The 15,354-nt window shown below is 33.2% G+C and overlaps 1 protein-coding gene and 4 long non-coding RNA genes across 6 annotated transcripts in view; 4 read left to right on the top strand and 1 right to left on the bottom strand.

The window, feature by feature from the left end:
* The window catches only part of LOC129906246 (uncharacterized), a 31,786-nt gene that overhangs the window by 10,739 nt on the left and 5,693 nt on the right, over window positions 1-15,354 (top strand). The gene's annotated exons all lie outside the window — the stretch shown is intronic.
* On the top strand, window positions 3,772-5,130 carry LOC129906247 (uncharacterized). Of its 2 annotated transcripts, XR_008770754.1 has the most exons (4): window positions 3,772-3,838; window positions 3,928-3,988; window positions 4,049-4,257; window positions 4,319-5,130. It is a non-coding gene; the product is annotated as an uncharacterized LOC129906247 (long non-coding RNA). The 2 variants fall into 2 exon arrangements; XR_008770753.1 differs by lacking the exon at window positions 3,772-3,838 and having other exon boundaries at window positions 3,871-3,988; window positions 4,319-5,129.
* LOC129906248 (uncharacterized) lies at window positions 8,749-10,015 on the bottom strand. Its single transcript, XR_008770755.1, has 3 exons — window positions 9,905-10,015; window positions 9,745-9,839; window positions 8,749-9,685 (listed from the first exon to the last, which is right to left on the bottom strand). It is a non-coding gene; the product is annotated as an uncharacterized LOC129906248 (long non-coding RNA).
* LOC129906250 (uncharacterized) lies at window positions 10,649-11,019 on the top strand. The gene is made up of 3 exons (XR_008770756.1): window positions 10,649-10,762; window positions 10,852-10,912; window positions 10,973-11,019. It is a non-coding gene; the product is annotated as an uncharacterized LOC129906250 (long non-coding RNA).
* Window positions 11,997-13,554, top strand: LOC129906239 (inactive selenide, water dikinase-like protein). Its single transcript, XM_055981913.1, has one exon. The coding sequence runs from the start codon at window positions 12,056-12,058 to the stop codon at window positions 13,397-13,399; it is 1,344 nt and encodes a 447-aa protein (XP_055837888.1). The 5' UTR covers window positions 11,997-12,055; the 3' UTR covers window positions 13,400-13,554.

The following is a 15,354-nucleotide window of genomic DNA, read 5'->3' as shown; positions in this document are numbered from 1 at the left end:
AAGGTTTTTGTTTGACAATCCAATTATTTTACTTTTACAAACCACTTTCCACGCTTACCAAAATCAGAGATACCCATGAAGGAGATCGGAAACATTTATACGTTTTAGTTTTACCCCCAAAACCCATTTGTTTATTTCGTGTTGTTGTAATTTCGTTTGTATCCGTGAATAAATGTGAAATACACACATTGTGTAACCACAATGTTTTTACGCATACATATGCGACTTTTCACACATACTTAGCCAAAAGCCTCAATCTTCTCACGCATACATAGCCCAAAGTATCAATCCGAATTTGTAGGCAAACCAGTATGACGTCAGAAGTTTCCCATCTCCTTCTAGGTATCTCTGACCAAAATAATGCCTATTACCGAAGACGTAACCCCCGATAATCTCCACCAAAACTCAGGTTTTCCCATACATTTTTGCCCAGCCAGATTTATTCGTAGATCCTAGTACGCAGCTGAAGCGAAACGAAACATTTTGAAGTCTCCAAAGTCAACAGCGAACATGTTAACGAAAAAAAATACCATCGGGTATATCAAAGTAAAAATAATAAAAGTACAAATCAAAAAAATTCAAGAAAAAACATCAGAAAATAAGTTTTAAAGCAAAAACAAAACAAATTTAATTTCGTTTAAGATTTTGCTAACGAAATTTTGTATGGAAAATTTCGTTTGGCTTCAGTTGGTCACGTCAGTGTCGAAGAAAAAAAAAAAAAACAAAACAGAAAAAAAACTTTTTACATTTCAATTCTGAGGAAAACTGGCGTATGCATTATGCATGTATTCGTTTGTTTTCCTCAGAATTGATTTGATTGGTTGGTTTTTTCTTGTACTTCTTTAATAAACAGTTATGATAGAAAGGAAAAAGACAAAGACAGATTGCTTAAAAGCCCAGTTGCGTACTGTGCTTAAAACACAAGTTTTATATAAAACCACTCAAAACATGGAAAGTGAAACAGTTCAGCTCTCAATTGCGGTGTACTAAAAATGAATTTGGGTGTACTAAAACTATATTTGCCCCTCTTTTTCATACTAGAAGACATGAAACAAGAACAAGATGTTGTCTGATGACTTGAACTTTGACGATTGGGAGAAAAGGCCATGAAAGTAACAAAAAAAAAAAAAAAAAAGAGAAAAATAATTTCACAAGATTTTATTTTTTGTTTATGTGCTTTTTACTTATTTAATAAGAAACATAATAGACATCTTTCAAAAGAATATGGTTTTTACTTTGTTTGCCATTAGTTTGGAGGACAATGAGGTGTTGTGGAATTAAAAAATTAAAAGGAAAATCAGAAAATTTCCAGTGTGAACGCATATCATGTTGCGAGGCAAGAGGAGTGGAGGAGGTGTAGGTAGGTCGGTAAGGTAGGAAATAGGATGAGGTAGGAAATCAGAAAAGGAAGTGTTTGGAAAGGAAAGGAAGGAATGTCAAGTTCCGGAGGACGTGGCCTGCTTGCGATGCACGGCATAAGCTCGCCGGATGGGGGGGGATCTTGCCCCCGAAACTTAACCTCACCTGCAAACAAAAACATAGATCAGGCCGAGAACAAAAATCGAAAAAAACCGTTTTTGAAAGATGTGACAGCAGACGGACTATCATCATCTCAAGGGCACTGCAGATGTTGGTGCAGTGTGGCCTATTCCCTCCCAACCATGGAAATCCGCGGCCATGTTTGGATTCCCCCAATGATGGTGGATGATCGGTTTCAGATCATACCATCTTCACTTAAACTCCGCTACCATGACACCCCTGAAAATATCTTCAAAAAGGCAGAGTTTCATTCACATGAAACTAAACAAAACACCAAACAAGTAGATTCTTTTCGACCCTTGGCGTCATTTAAGTTTATTCACATCATTGAATATAAAGAATACAAAACGACTTTTTAACTACAAAAAAAAATCGAATCAAATTTATCACTCGAAATTTACAGGACAATTTAACTAAAAAAAAAGAATATTAGAAAAAAAAAACAAAGGCGATTAAAAACCCTTCCTCGGAGTCGAGTTATTATCCAAAAAAAAGACACTGTTACCCTTTTCGGTAATAAATTTAGCTTTGACAAAAAAAAACGATCCTGGATAGCCTACCCCTAGAGAGCTCTTTGGAGGTATATTTCACCCTAGGATACCCAAAAACGAAAATTTCGCGTTGACCCCTTCAAAAATGGTTTTTATCACTTACATAATAATTAAATTTGGGAAATTAAAAAAATAAATAAATAATAAATAAATTTAAACTTTGACGCACAAAAAAAAAATGTTTTAAATAAATAACGGACAATCACAAACACATAATTTCGTTTTCTATTTGCAGCTTTAAATTTTTTTCTTCTTTTCATTTTGGTAATCTTTTACTTTTCCGATGTTTTAACTTGTTCCCTTTTGTTTATTTCTTGTATTTTATTTGTCAAATTTTATGATCTAAGACTCACGGACATTTTGATTTCTGTTAGGTTCCCAGCTTATTTATCGGGGGGCGGAGCTCCCGATATTTGGGCGTTCGGGTTCAGAGCCTATACTTTCCAAAGAATAGGGTAATTTTCACTCCTTGTTCTGGCTCAATATATCATTAAAAACCCTGACCGATATAAGGCCCGTAGTCGGTGGGTTAGCCAATGACAAATTGCAATTAGAATACAAATCAGCAAGTTGGAAGTGGAACCTCGTGAGCAGGAACATTAAAAAAAAACATCCATAAAATATTACAGCGGCCCAGCACTCAAATTTCTAACTGGACCGCCGGAAATTCGCCTAAGATATTAACGGCTATACTAATTTTTCTATTAAAAAAACTTCCAAAACTAACTCACCACTTTTATGTTTTCATCATTATGAATTTTATTTTTCCTTCAGGATTTCAAAAATAATCGGGAATATTCCTAAAACACTTTCTCAATTTACCATTCTAAAACAAAAAAAAACACAAAAAATGTACATTTAATAATTTTTACTGAGTTACAATTACACACTTTTAATTTTCGCCGCTGCAGCGTATGGTACCACGAACTGTTGAGAAATGTCAAGAATTTCAGTCACAACAAAAATTATGTCTCATATCATAAGACAGGAAGGTAAGCTATGCATAAAAAAAATACTCGGATGATTTTCCTCTAACTGCATAAGATCATCCGATCCACATCTCTCAATAAAAACAACAACAAATATTGTACGAAGATACAAAAAAAATCTACATGTATTTATGTTCTTTTCCTTTCTTTGATCAGTGTGTGTGTATAAAAATCATAATTTGTGTCATTTTCCTTTCTTCTTCCAAATTCGTAGTAAGGGAGGTACCATATTCATATATAATTCAAAAAAAAAAATAATTGCCTGTAACCTTTCACCCACAGGTGGCCTACCAGTATTAAGGTGCAACTGCATTGGTCCCTTTTTAATTGACCATCGATCGTTGACACAAAATACGATGGGAACATTATTCGACAAAAAGAACCGATCACGACATGAATTTACTAAAACAACGGGTAACGAAATCAATTATAAAAACAAACACGTGTAAATGTGTAAAAGTTTGTAATCGTAACATGAAAACCGATTTAAGATTATTTCTTATACGAAGAAACACCGAATACCCATCATGGCATATATATTTCCATACTAATTTGAGCCGCTATGGGACCCGTTTCGTAGTCGAGGTCGGACTCACTTCGGAACCGATTCGGACCGAGGTCGGACTCGTTTGCTTGAAGGGAAAAGTTAAACTCGATCTACCGTACTGTCAACTCGATCCTACATGTATACGTATACCTATGAATCTTTTATTTTCTTATCGCTGTCAATCTGTCATTCTCATTCATTTAAATTTCGTGGTAAACAATAAATTCTTAATCTGTTTTTATTTCGATATTTCCTTTTTAGCTCTATTTTTCATTACTAAAAATTCTTTTTATATTTTCAGCGATGATCGCGACTGTCACCGAGGGAACCTCCTTCAGGGATTTCACCAAGGAAAAAGAATGGTAAGTTTTGTTTACATTTGTTGCTTTTGCAATTTTCATTGATTCCTTTTCCCATTCTAGGTCATGATTGCATCGGATGGACCAGTTCCCCAGGCGTCCGTAACAAAATTTGCGGCTTATTGGGATACATTCCCAATAAGACGCAAAAATAAAAAGGAACTTTTTTGGGTCGCCTGGGAACTAGAGTCGTTTCTCATTTGCAACAGGCCATTGCTCAGGAGAAGAAAAAAGTATAGACACAGTGGTGTCGGAACTGAGTGAATGATTAGGTATAAAATAATCAAATAATTTGTATTCTTTATTTAAGTATTTCGTTTTGGTTTATTTCAGGTTGCAAATTAGGAGTGGCAAGGAACCATGTGGGGAAAAACCCACGTTCAAAGCCGGGCAAAAAAAAAAAAAAATGTATTTACTAAGTACATGTTAGTTCAAGAACCATCGATGCCTTTCTTCCAGCTTAGTACACTCGTGAAGCAAGATTTGGTATGCAATTGTGTCGTTTATTCGCCCTTGAACTTCCCTGTGAATCTTGAAAAGAGAGGATAGTTTTATTTCACGACCGGAGAAGTATTAGTGGTGTCGTGTTGAGTATCTTTCACTCCATCACAGCATTGAATTTTTGCGTGAGCGGATTTGAATGCAAAGTGCATTTTGTTTATTGTGAACGAATTCATGGGATAAATAAGATCAGCGATGAATATTACCTGTCCCAGAGGGGTGTATCTGATCACTTTATTAGAAGTCGCGTTATAGTTACAGTGAAGATAAGTAGCTTATATGTATATAATCTCTTTCCTCATTAATACTTTTCTTTTTTTTTTTTCGGATTACCTGTTGTCAAAGGATTATGGAGTGTTATACAGGCGAACGGCAATAGTGAAGCACGATTGGGAACAACTTGATTTTATCAACGAATTTAATAATTAGGATTCACTTAATATCCATGGTGAGTGGTTTGATTATTTTGATATTTGAAGTATGAAAAGAGCTTGTTATTAAACTATGTATATAAAGAGCATGCAAAAAAAAAAGGTTTAATAAATAATAAATAAATAAATAGAGAATTGTATAAATAAAACTTAAGTCTAGTATCACAGTAGAATAAATAAACGAGATAATAAAACGTAAAATAAGTAAATATCACAGATTCAATAAAAAATTAAAATTGTTCTAACTAAAATTAAAAACAATTAAGCTAAAAGTAAATTATTAAAAGTTAGTTAGTTATCAGTCTTTAAAAAATAAATAAATTTTTGTTAAAATATCACAGATTATTAAAAGTTAACTAGAATATCAGTATTAAAAAAAGTATAAAATTATTAAAATATCACAGATTAAAAAAATTAAAAATATCAGTCTTTCCAAAAATTAAAATTCATAAAATATTACAGTTAGCTTCTTAGAGTTAGTACCTAAGTAAATAAATTCAGTTAAAATCAATAAGTAAATTAAATAAATAACATTTAGTAACATTGAAAACACTATTTTTAAGCATGTATTTAATAAAATATACAATAAAACATCAAATTTTGGTCTTTTCATCAGAATTGTTGGGACAAATTATTTTGAAACAGGGTGTTTCGGATTTCTGGTGGTTTATTTTTTTCTTCTATTAAAAATTTTCAAGATTCGTGAAAATTTTGTTTTTCTAATTTATTTTTAACGGCGAATGCAAACACCTTATTAAATAAACACACGACGATAAGGAATACATAGAGACGGTATAAAGACAACGATACCCAATTGGTACTCTCGGCCTATTTTGAAAATATTTCGTATCTAAAAGAATTCTCGAACATTTGAATGATGCATATTTGGGACTTTGGAAAATCGAAGGAACGTTAACACCTGAACAGTCTACATTTTGAGATGTGGATCGGATAAGTCTATCCGAGATCAGAGGAAAACATAATACCTTGCCTGGTTTCTATATCTAAATTTAGTTGTTGTTGGACTAGTAGCTCTCTCTACTTCCCTTTTCCAGGTTTAGATTTCGTGTGACATTATTTCTCAACTTTAATTTATCCGGTTTCAATAAAAAAAAGTAATCAGCGTTCAACATGTAAGCAGTTTTCAACAATAAATGTACAAACAAATATCAACAATAAACTAAAGTGGTGAGTTTTTGAACAAATTCCTTTTTGTTTTCTCAGAAAACCAAACTAAATCAAAAATTAACCTAAATAAGTAAATAAGTAAACTATATTGTAACAAAAACAAAAAAAAATAAATTAATAAATAACTGTAACTTTAACGAAAATTGAAATTGTAAACTAAATGTAATTCTATTTTCAAAAAAAAAGTGTATATATCAAACAAAAAATATGACACTTATAGCAAAAAAAAAATGTAATTAACAAGAAAACTGAATAAATAGAAATAAATAAATTAATAAATAACGAAAATATTTAACAAAAAATGTTTAAATGAACAAAAAAAAATAAATATAAACAACGAAGAACGAAAATTTGAAATAAATAAATGTTTAATTAAGAATTCACGATTTTTGAAAGTATTTGAATGTACCTAAACAAAAACTAAAATTTCGAAATTTTCAAAAAAAATAAATGTGGTTTCAAAAATGAATTGAAAAAAACCAAAAAAGTTTATAATTAAATATAGAATTGTTTTCAAAAACTTTTTACCTAAACCTAGTAGATTTTTCAATAACCAGTTTTGAAAAACAATTTATAATACCGAAAGGAATTGTGTAACAAAAAACTATCACTACAAAAAAAACAAATTTCTAACTTATATGTTTTTGAAAAACTTAAAGTAATTTAACTTTTTAAAAAAACTTAAATTTTACCAAAAATTTATTAGAAATTATTTCTGAATTCTCCAATATCAGAATTTTTATTTTATCAAAAAAAGCTGAATTAGAAAATTAAGGGAACAAACAATGTAAACTTTAACTGAACAAATAAACGAAAGAAAAAAAAAATACTAAACTGAAAACCAAAGTTTTTTCATTCAACAGAAAAATCTTATATTTGAAAAATTTTCAAATAACTACTTAATTCCTAGTTTCAGTACTGAAAGTTTAAAAATTCTTTTTTTTTTTTCAATCAAAAAAAAATAAATTTCAATAAAGAACAAACTAAGTAATTTTCTTTGATAAAGCTTAAAATTTCTTTTATCAAAAAAACTTAAACTTTTTTGAGAAAATCCTCAAAGAAGAAAAAAACTTAACCAAAAATAACGAAAAAAACGAAAAACAGATATCGAAGATCAAAAGAAAATATGTATATTCTTTTCTTTTTAACTTAAATTTAAGAAATGTGTTGTATATTTGTATTATTTTATGTTTTGTGTGTTTGTATCTATTTCTATGTATTATTTAGGATCTTTAAAACTTTTTATATCACCATATGTATTCAGATACAAAAAGGTAAATTTAGAAACTTAAACTTAAGTTTTGAACGAAATGAACAGTTTTGAACAGCCATAGTATTGTTTTCAAAAACATTAACAATAATTTCAATTAGACTTTTGAAATTGAACAAATTAGAAATAAGTTTCGTTTTAGGGTTTAATTTCATCAACATACGGGGTGCTTTTGGTAGCTTTGTTAGCAAGATGGTACGATCCTACTTACGACATCACTAAAAAAGGACTTCGGACAGACGAACTAAACTCCCTTGAGATGACAATAAAATTGGACCAGAACTTTATTAGAAACACTAACAAATCACATTACAAAGTTTTCCTAATCGTTCCCGCAATCCTAGACTGTCTCAGGGACCTTGTCTAGAAGACATGAAACGACTAGTAAAACTCGACAAACCATATTGGAAGGATGAAGTCAGACTACACGTCAAAAACAATCATCACTTTCAAGTAGGAACTCACAAGACTATAGGATTAGAAAATTGAAAATTAGAAATTGAAAAGTAAAATGTATTAGGATAGGATTAGGGAAAAACGATACAAATTACGTTATCTGTTGCTACTGCAAGTTCATGAAAAACAACGTCGCAATACACCTAGGTACATCTCTGGGATCTTCCTGGTGCAGACTTACGTGTTTTCAGAGACTATGCAGCAACAAGAGATAAACGCAAACAAACACTAACCGCAGTCACTGTGAATTTTCAAGTACTCGTCGCGATACACCTAGGTATGTCTCTGGGACTTTCCTGGTGCAGACTTACGAGACTTAAAAATTCACAGTAAGTTTGGTTGAAACTTCACAACATAAAAAAACTGAAACTAAGACTACAAAAATCTAAGACAAGTGCCTTAGACGTTGGGCGCCATTTTGTTGAGAGGCAAGAGGAGTGGAGGAGGTGTAGGTAGGTCGGTAAGGTAGGAAATAGGATGAGGTAGGAAATCAGAAAAGGAAGTGTTTGGAAAGGAAAGGAAGGAATGTCAAGTTCCGGAGGACGTGGCCTGCTTGCGATGCACGGCATAAGCTCGCCGGATGGGGGGGGATCTTGCCCCCGAAACTTAACCTCACCTGCAAACAAAAACATAGATCAGGCCGAGAACAAAAATCGAAAAAAACCGTTTTTGAAAGATGTGACAGCAGACGGACTATCATCATCTCAAGGGCACTGCAGATGTTGGTGCAGTGTGGCCTATTCCCTCCCAACCATGGAAATCCGCGGCCATGTTTGGATTCCCCCAATGATGGTGGATGATCGGTTTCAGATCATACCATCTTCACTTAAACTCCGCTACCATGACACCCCTGAAAATATCTTCAAAAAGGCAGAGTTTCATTCACATGAAACTAAACAAAACACCAAACAAGTAGATTCTTTTCGACCCTTGGCGTCATTTAAGTTTATTCACATCATTGAATATAAAGAATACAAAACGACTTTTTAACTACAAAAAAAAATCGAATCAAATTTATCACTCGAAATTTACAGGACAATTTAACTAAAAAAAAAGAATATTAGAAAAAAAAAACAAAGGCGATTAAAAACCCTTCCTCGGAGTCGAGTTATTATCCAAAAAAAAGACACTGTTACCCTTTTCGGTAATAAATTTAGCTTTGACAAAAAAAAACGATCCTGGATAGCCTACCCCTAGAGAGCTCTTTGGAGGTATATTTCACCCTAGGATACCCAAAAACGAAAATTTCGCGTTGACCCCTTCAAAAATGGTTTTTATCACTTACATAATAATTAAATTTGGGAAATTAAAAAAATAAATAAATAATAAATAAATTTAAACTTTGACGCACAAAAAAAAAATGTTTTAAATAAATAACGGACAATCACAAACACATAATTTCGTTTTCTATTTGCAGCTTTAAATTTTTTTCTTCTTTTCATTTTGGTAATCTTTTACTTTTCCGATGTTTTAACTTGTTCCCTTTTGTTTATTTCTTGTATTTTATTTGTCAAATTTTATGATCTAAGACTCACGGACATTTTGATTTCTGTTAGGTTCCCAGCTTATTTATCGGGGGGCGGAGCTCCCGATATTTGGGCGTTCGGGTTCAGAGCCTATACTTTCCAAAGAATAGGGTAATTTTCACTCCTTGTTCTGGCTCAATATATCATTAAAAACCCTGACCGATATAAGGCCCGTAGTCGGTGGGTTAGCCAATGACAAATTGCAATTAGAATACAAATCAGCAAGTTGGAAGTGGAACCTCGTGAGCAGGAACATTAAAAAAAAACATCCATAAAATATTACAGCGGCCCAGCACTCAAATTTCTAACTGGACCGCCGGAAATTCACCTAAGATATTAACGGCTATACTAATTTTTCTATTAAAAAAACTTCCAAAACTAACTCACCACTTTTATGTTTTCATCATTATGAATTTTATTTTTCCTTCAGGATTTCAAAAATAATCGGGAATATTCCTAAAACACTTTCTCAATTTACCATTCTAAAACAAAAAAAAAACACAAAAAATGTACATTTAATAATTTTTACTGAGTTACAATTACACACTTTTAATTTTCGCCGCTGCAGCGTATGGTACCACGAACTGTTGAGAAATGTCAAGAATTTCAGTCACAACAAAAATTATGTCTCATATCATAAGACAGGAAGGTAAGCTATGCATAAAAAAAATACTCGGATGATTTTCCTCTAACTGCATAAGATCATCCGATCCACATCTCTCAATAAAAACAACAACAAATATTGTACGAAGATACAAAAAAAATCTACATGTATTTATGTTCTTTTCCTTTCTTTGATCAGTGTGTGTGTATAAAAATCATAATTTGTGTCATTTTCCTTTCTTCTTCCAAATTCGTAGTAAGGGAGGTACCATATTCATATATAATTCAAAAAAAAAAATAATTGCCTGTAACCTTTCACCCACAGGTGGCCTACCAGTATTAAGGTGCAACTGCATTGGTCCCTTTTTAATTGACCATCGATCGTTGACACAAAATACGATGGGAACATTATTCGACAAAAAGAACCGATCACGACATGAATTTACTAAAACAACGGGTAACGAAATCAATTATAAAAACAAACACGTGTAAATGTGTAAAAGTTTGTAATCGTAACATGAAAACCGATTTAAGATTATTTCTTATACGAAGAAACACCGAATACCCATCATGGCATATATATTTCCATACTAATTTGAGCCGCTATGGGACCCGTTTCGTAGTCGAGGTCGGACTCACTTCGGAACCGATTCGGACCGAGGTCGGACTCGTTTGCTTGAAGGGAAAAGTTAAACTCGATCTACCGTACTGTCAACTCGATCCTACATGTATACGTATACCTATGAATCTTTTATTTTCTTATCGCTGTCAATCTGTCATTCTCATTCATTTAAATTTCGTGGTAAACAATAAATTCTTAATCTGTTTTTATTTCGATATTTCCTTTTTAGCTCTATTTTTCATTACTAAAAATTCTTTTTATATTTTCAGCGATGATCGCGACTGTCACCGAGGGAACCTCCTTCAGGGATTTCACCAAGGAAAAAGAATGGTAAGTTTTGTTTACATTTGTTGCTTTTGCAATTTTCATTGATTCCTTTTCCCATTCTAGGTCATGATTGCATCGGATGGACCAGTTCCCCAGGCGTCCGTAACAATCAACTTATCAAAATTTTTTTTGCCGAAAACCGAGTTTTGGGCCTGGTGGGAAAAGGTTATAAATTACTTTATTTAAACAAACACAAGTAGTGTTCAATAAAACCACTTAAAACCTGAAAAGTGAAACAATTCAGCTCTTTATTTCGGTGTTCTAAAAATCATTTTGAGTGTACTAAAACTATCCTTGTACTTCTCTTTCATCAAGAAGAAAATAAAACAAAAAAAGGTAGATTTTCAGACTCAGAGAAACAACTTTGACAAAAACAATTTTATATCATTAAAATAGGTATGTTTTTAAATATTTTTGCTAACATTTTGGAGATGTGTGTGCAAAATAATTGAAATATCAAACGAAAACCTGAAAATATCCAGTGTGAACACTTTTCGAGTTTTCTAAAACCTTTTACGGAAAACCGCGTTTTGGCTTTGGTGTGAAAACCCTATAACATTTATTTTGTTTGAGGACGTGTTGGCAATCGTTAATTTATAAAATAATTTATTTTTCGTGTTCTTCACATTTTTATCTTCGTATCAAATAAAATGAATTTTTTAGATATAGGTACATCAAAATCCAAGCATATTATACCCGTGAGCCTATATCCTTTTTCAGTGGAAAATATATGTACAATTATTTAGCGAACATGTTTCACCGGTTATTTCTCTAGTTCTAATTTTGCTGCGTTTAGAAAAAGCTCTGTTCTGTTTAAATTAAAACAACAAAAATAAATTCTTAAATTTTTATTTTTTACATTTTCACCAACCAAAGCATTATCAAAATTATATTACAAAAATAATTTCTTTACATTCACATTTGACTGAATGCAGCAATGACAGCATTCCAAACTTATTTTTTACCCACATTCATTCTCCTCTGAACTCAGCCATTTCTTCAACCAACACCGGCAATATGACAGGGAGAAATACTGACTTCGCCCGTTTTCGTTTCAAATGACCTAACCTACCAATCATCTATCGATTTACCAACACTACCATATAAATTTTTTAAACCGCCATATCCATACACAATTTTCCATCAATGTATACAACATTTTCTAAATTGAGGGAGAACGCGATTTTTATTTCCAACGCATTGAATGGTCAAGTCGAACGCCATATTTTGTTTTGCATCCAAAAACCAGTAATTTCAGTTGTTTTTAACATTCAAAACCACAAAAAAATGAGTGACTATCAAAATGTATCTGCAGACGCACTAAATGCCGCCCATTTGGAGCTCCAAGGCAATCCCGCTGCCCTGAGACGTCCATTCGATCCAACAGCACACGATCTCGAAAGCACCTTTCGTCTAACTCGTTTTGCCGATCTAAAAGGTCGCGGCTGCAAAGTACCCCAAGAAGTACTTGGAAAACTTGTCTCCTCCCTACAACAAGACTATTCTCTACAAGATGATTCTCAATTCATGCACATGGCAATACCCCGCATCGGTATCGGCCTTGATTGCTCTGTTATTCCACTCCGACATGGTGGACTTTGTTTGGTCCAAACAACCGACTTTTTCTATCCCATTGTCGACGATCCCTACATGATGGGTAAAATAGCTTGTGCCAATGTGTTGAGTGACCTCTATGCCATGGGAGTCACCGAGTGTGACAACATGTTGATGTTGCTGGCTGTAAGTACAAAGATGACCGAAAAGGAGCGGGATGTTGTCATTCCGCTGATTATGAGGGGATTCAAGGATTCTGCCTTGGAAGCTGGCACAACTGTCACAGGTGGTCAGAGTGTTGTTAATCCTTGGTGCACAATCGGTGGGGTAGCTTCGACCATTTGTCAACCCAACGAATACATTGTTCCAGACAATGCTGTGGTTGGTGACGTTTTGGTTATGACGAAACCTCTCGGGACACAAGTTGCTGTGAATGCACATCAGTGGCTTGATCAACCAGAGCGATGGAATCGCATTAAATTGGTTGTGTCGGAGGAGGATGTTCGCAAGGCATACCATAGAGCTATGAGCTCGATGTCGAGATTGAATCGGACAGCTGCTCGTTTGATGCACAAATATAACGCTCATGGGTCGACTGATATCACTGGATTTGGTTTACTCGGGCATGCACAAACTTTGGCTTCGCATCAAAAGAAAGATGTTTCTTTTGTTATTCACAATTTGCCAGTGATTGCGAAGATGGCTGCAGTAGCGAAGGCATGTGGAAATATGTTTCAATTGTTGCAGGGACATTCGGCAGAGACATCGGGTGGATTGTTGATTTGCTTGCCGAGGGAGCAGGCTGCAGCTTATTGCAAGGATATTGAGAAACAAGAAGGCTATCAGGCATGGATTATTGGGATTGTAGAGAAGGGTAATAAGAGTGCCCGGATTATTGACAAACCACGAGTTATTGAAGTTCCAGCTAAAGATTAAATTGGAGGAGTTTTCATTTTTTTTTCTTTTTTTTTTAATTTCCTGTACTAATTATTATGTTAACGATTCTTACTTGTAGAAAAACTAGTTTTTAATTTTTTTGTGTCAACCAAATCTTGAAAGAAAAAATAAACTATTTGGTTATTCGATAATAATGAGTATTTGTTTGGTTTGGATTGATTTGAGTTGATTTTTGAAGTTATAGGGTGCTTTTGTATCGAAAGAAGAAAGGAGAGTGGGCATTTGGGCCCATTGGTGTAACACATTGAGACATACATCAAATGAAAGGTCTCGATGAGTGTACTATTTTTTTGTATAGGCACAAGTCTGTATCTCGTGCAGGGAAAGTGCAGTGATGCATTTTATGTCTAAAAATGTATGTAATAAAATAAAAGTATACATTTTGACTAGACGCTCGATTAACTTGGTTCAAAAAAATTACATAACAGTGTTGGGAGATCAATTGGGCTATTCCATCACCAGTTTTCACCCATGACGCAATGCATTTTTCGGTTTTTAAAACACTTTTGTATGGGACGTGGCTCATTTGTGTAACACATTGATACATACTTCAAATGAAAGGTCTCGATTAGTTTATTTTTTTATATGGCTAAAAGTCTGTGTCTCGTGCAGGGAAAGTGCAGTGATGCATTCTATGTTTAAAAATGTATGTAATAAAACTGAGAAAAGCATACATTTTGACTAGATGATCGATTGACTTGATTCAAAAACATTATAACTTCTTTTTTTTGGACTAATCCATCAACTGCTCTAATTTTCAAAAAAAAAATGCATTTATCGGTTTTTATGGATTTATGAAATACAATACCAAAAAATATTTGAGTTAGTATATGATTTTCTGTACTTTGAAGTCGTGTGCGAAACTACCTTGTTGGTTTGAAAGTAATTTAAATATACGATGGTTGTGACTAATTTTTCAAAAATGCAAATCAAACTTTAAGTTATATTACTAATAAAATGTTGGTATGTCCAAACCATACCTTTTTTATTCTAAAACACAAACATGTAAAATAAGCTGTAATAAATTTTTGAACATAAAATGCAACACTCCACCTTCCACGAGAAAGAGTTTTGTGTCCATTCAAAGGAATAATGCGCTCATCAGTACCTTTTATTTGATGTAAGTCTCAATGTATTACATTTATTTTTGAGCATAAAATGCACCACTGCACTTTCCCTGCACGAGATAGAGTCTTTTGTCCATACAAAAAAATAACACGCTCATTGAGATCTTTCATCTAATGTGTGTCTCAATGTGTTACACCAATGAGCCACGTCCCATACAAAAGTGTTAAAAAAAACCGAAAAATGCATTAAGTCATGGGTGAAAACTGGTGATGGAATAGCCCAATTGAACTTCCAACACAGTTATGTAATGTTTTTGAAACAATTTAATCGACCATCTAGTCAAAATGTATACTTTTCTGAATTTTATTACACATATTTTTGAACATAAAATGCATCACTGCACTTTCCCTGCACGAGATACAGACTTATGCCCATACTAAAAAACAAGTTTCCCAATTAATTCAATTTAAATTTGTGAAGTTATGAACATCAACAACTGAATAGGTATATTTTTTTTTTGGTCTGAAGCTTGTGGAGGTAACAATACGCTTTTAGAAGGTTTCATTGGGCCTATATCTGGATCTACTTGAAAAACCAACCTTAGATAGCAGTGCGTTTAGTCGACATCGTCGGTCTGTGGCTCCTTCTCTGGCAGATAGAAGTCATACACATATTAATCGCCATCTGTTGGAGTGAATTTCTCCACGGTCCTTGATTGGGAAATCTCATGTTGTCTTCCATTATCGATAACTTAAATTAGTTAAATTAAATTTGTATGTGCTCTATATCAAAAGATATAACGTGTATAGAAAAGAACATCATTTTACCGTCATCTCACAATTCTGGGCATGAAATTGTTTGAAATT

Source organism: Episyrphus balteatus, chromosome 1 (genome assembly GCF_945859705.1).
Source record: "Episyrphus balteatus chromosome 1, idEpiBalt1.1, whole genome shotgun sequence".
NCBI lineage: Eukaryota > Metazoa > Arthropoda > Insecta > Diptera > Syrphidae > Episyrphus > Episyrphus balteatus.
This window is presented reverse-complemented; position numbering and strand designations above follow the sequence as displayed.

What these genes read in the sequence shown, in the direction of transcription:
- LOC129906239 (XM_055981913.1), top strand. Translation starts at nt 12,056, where the DNA reads ATGTATACAACATTTTCTAAATTGAGGGAGAACGCGATTTTTATTTCC.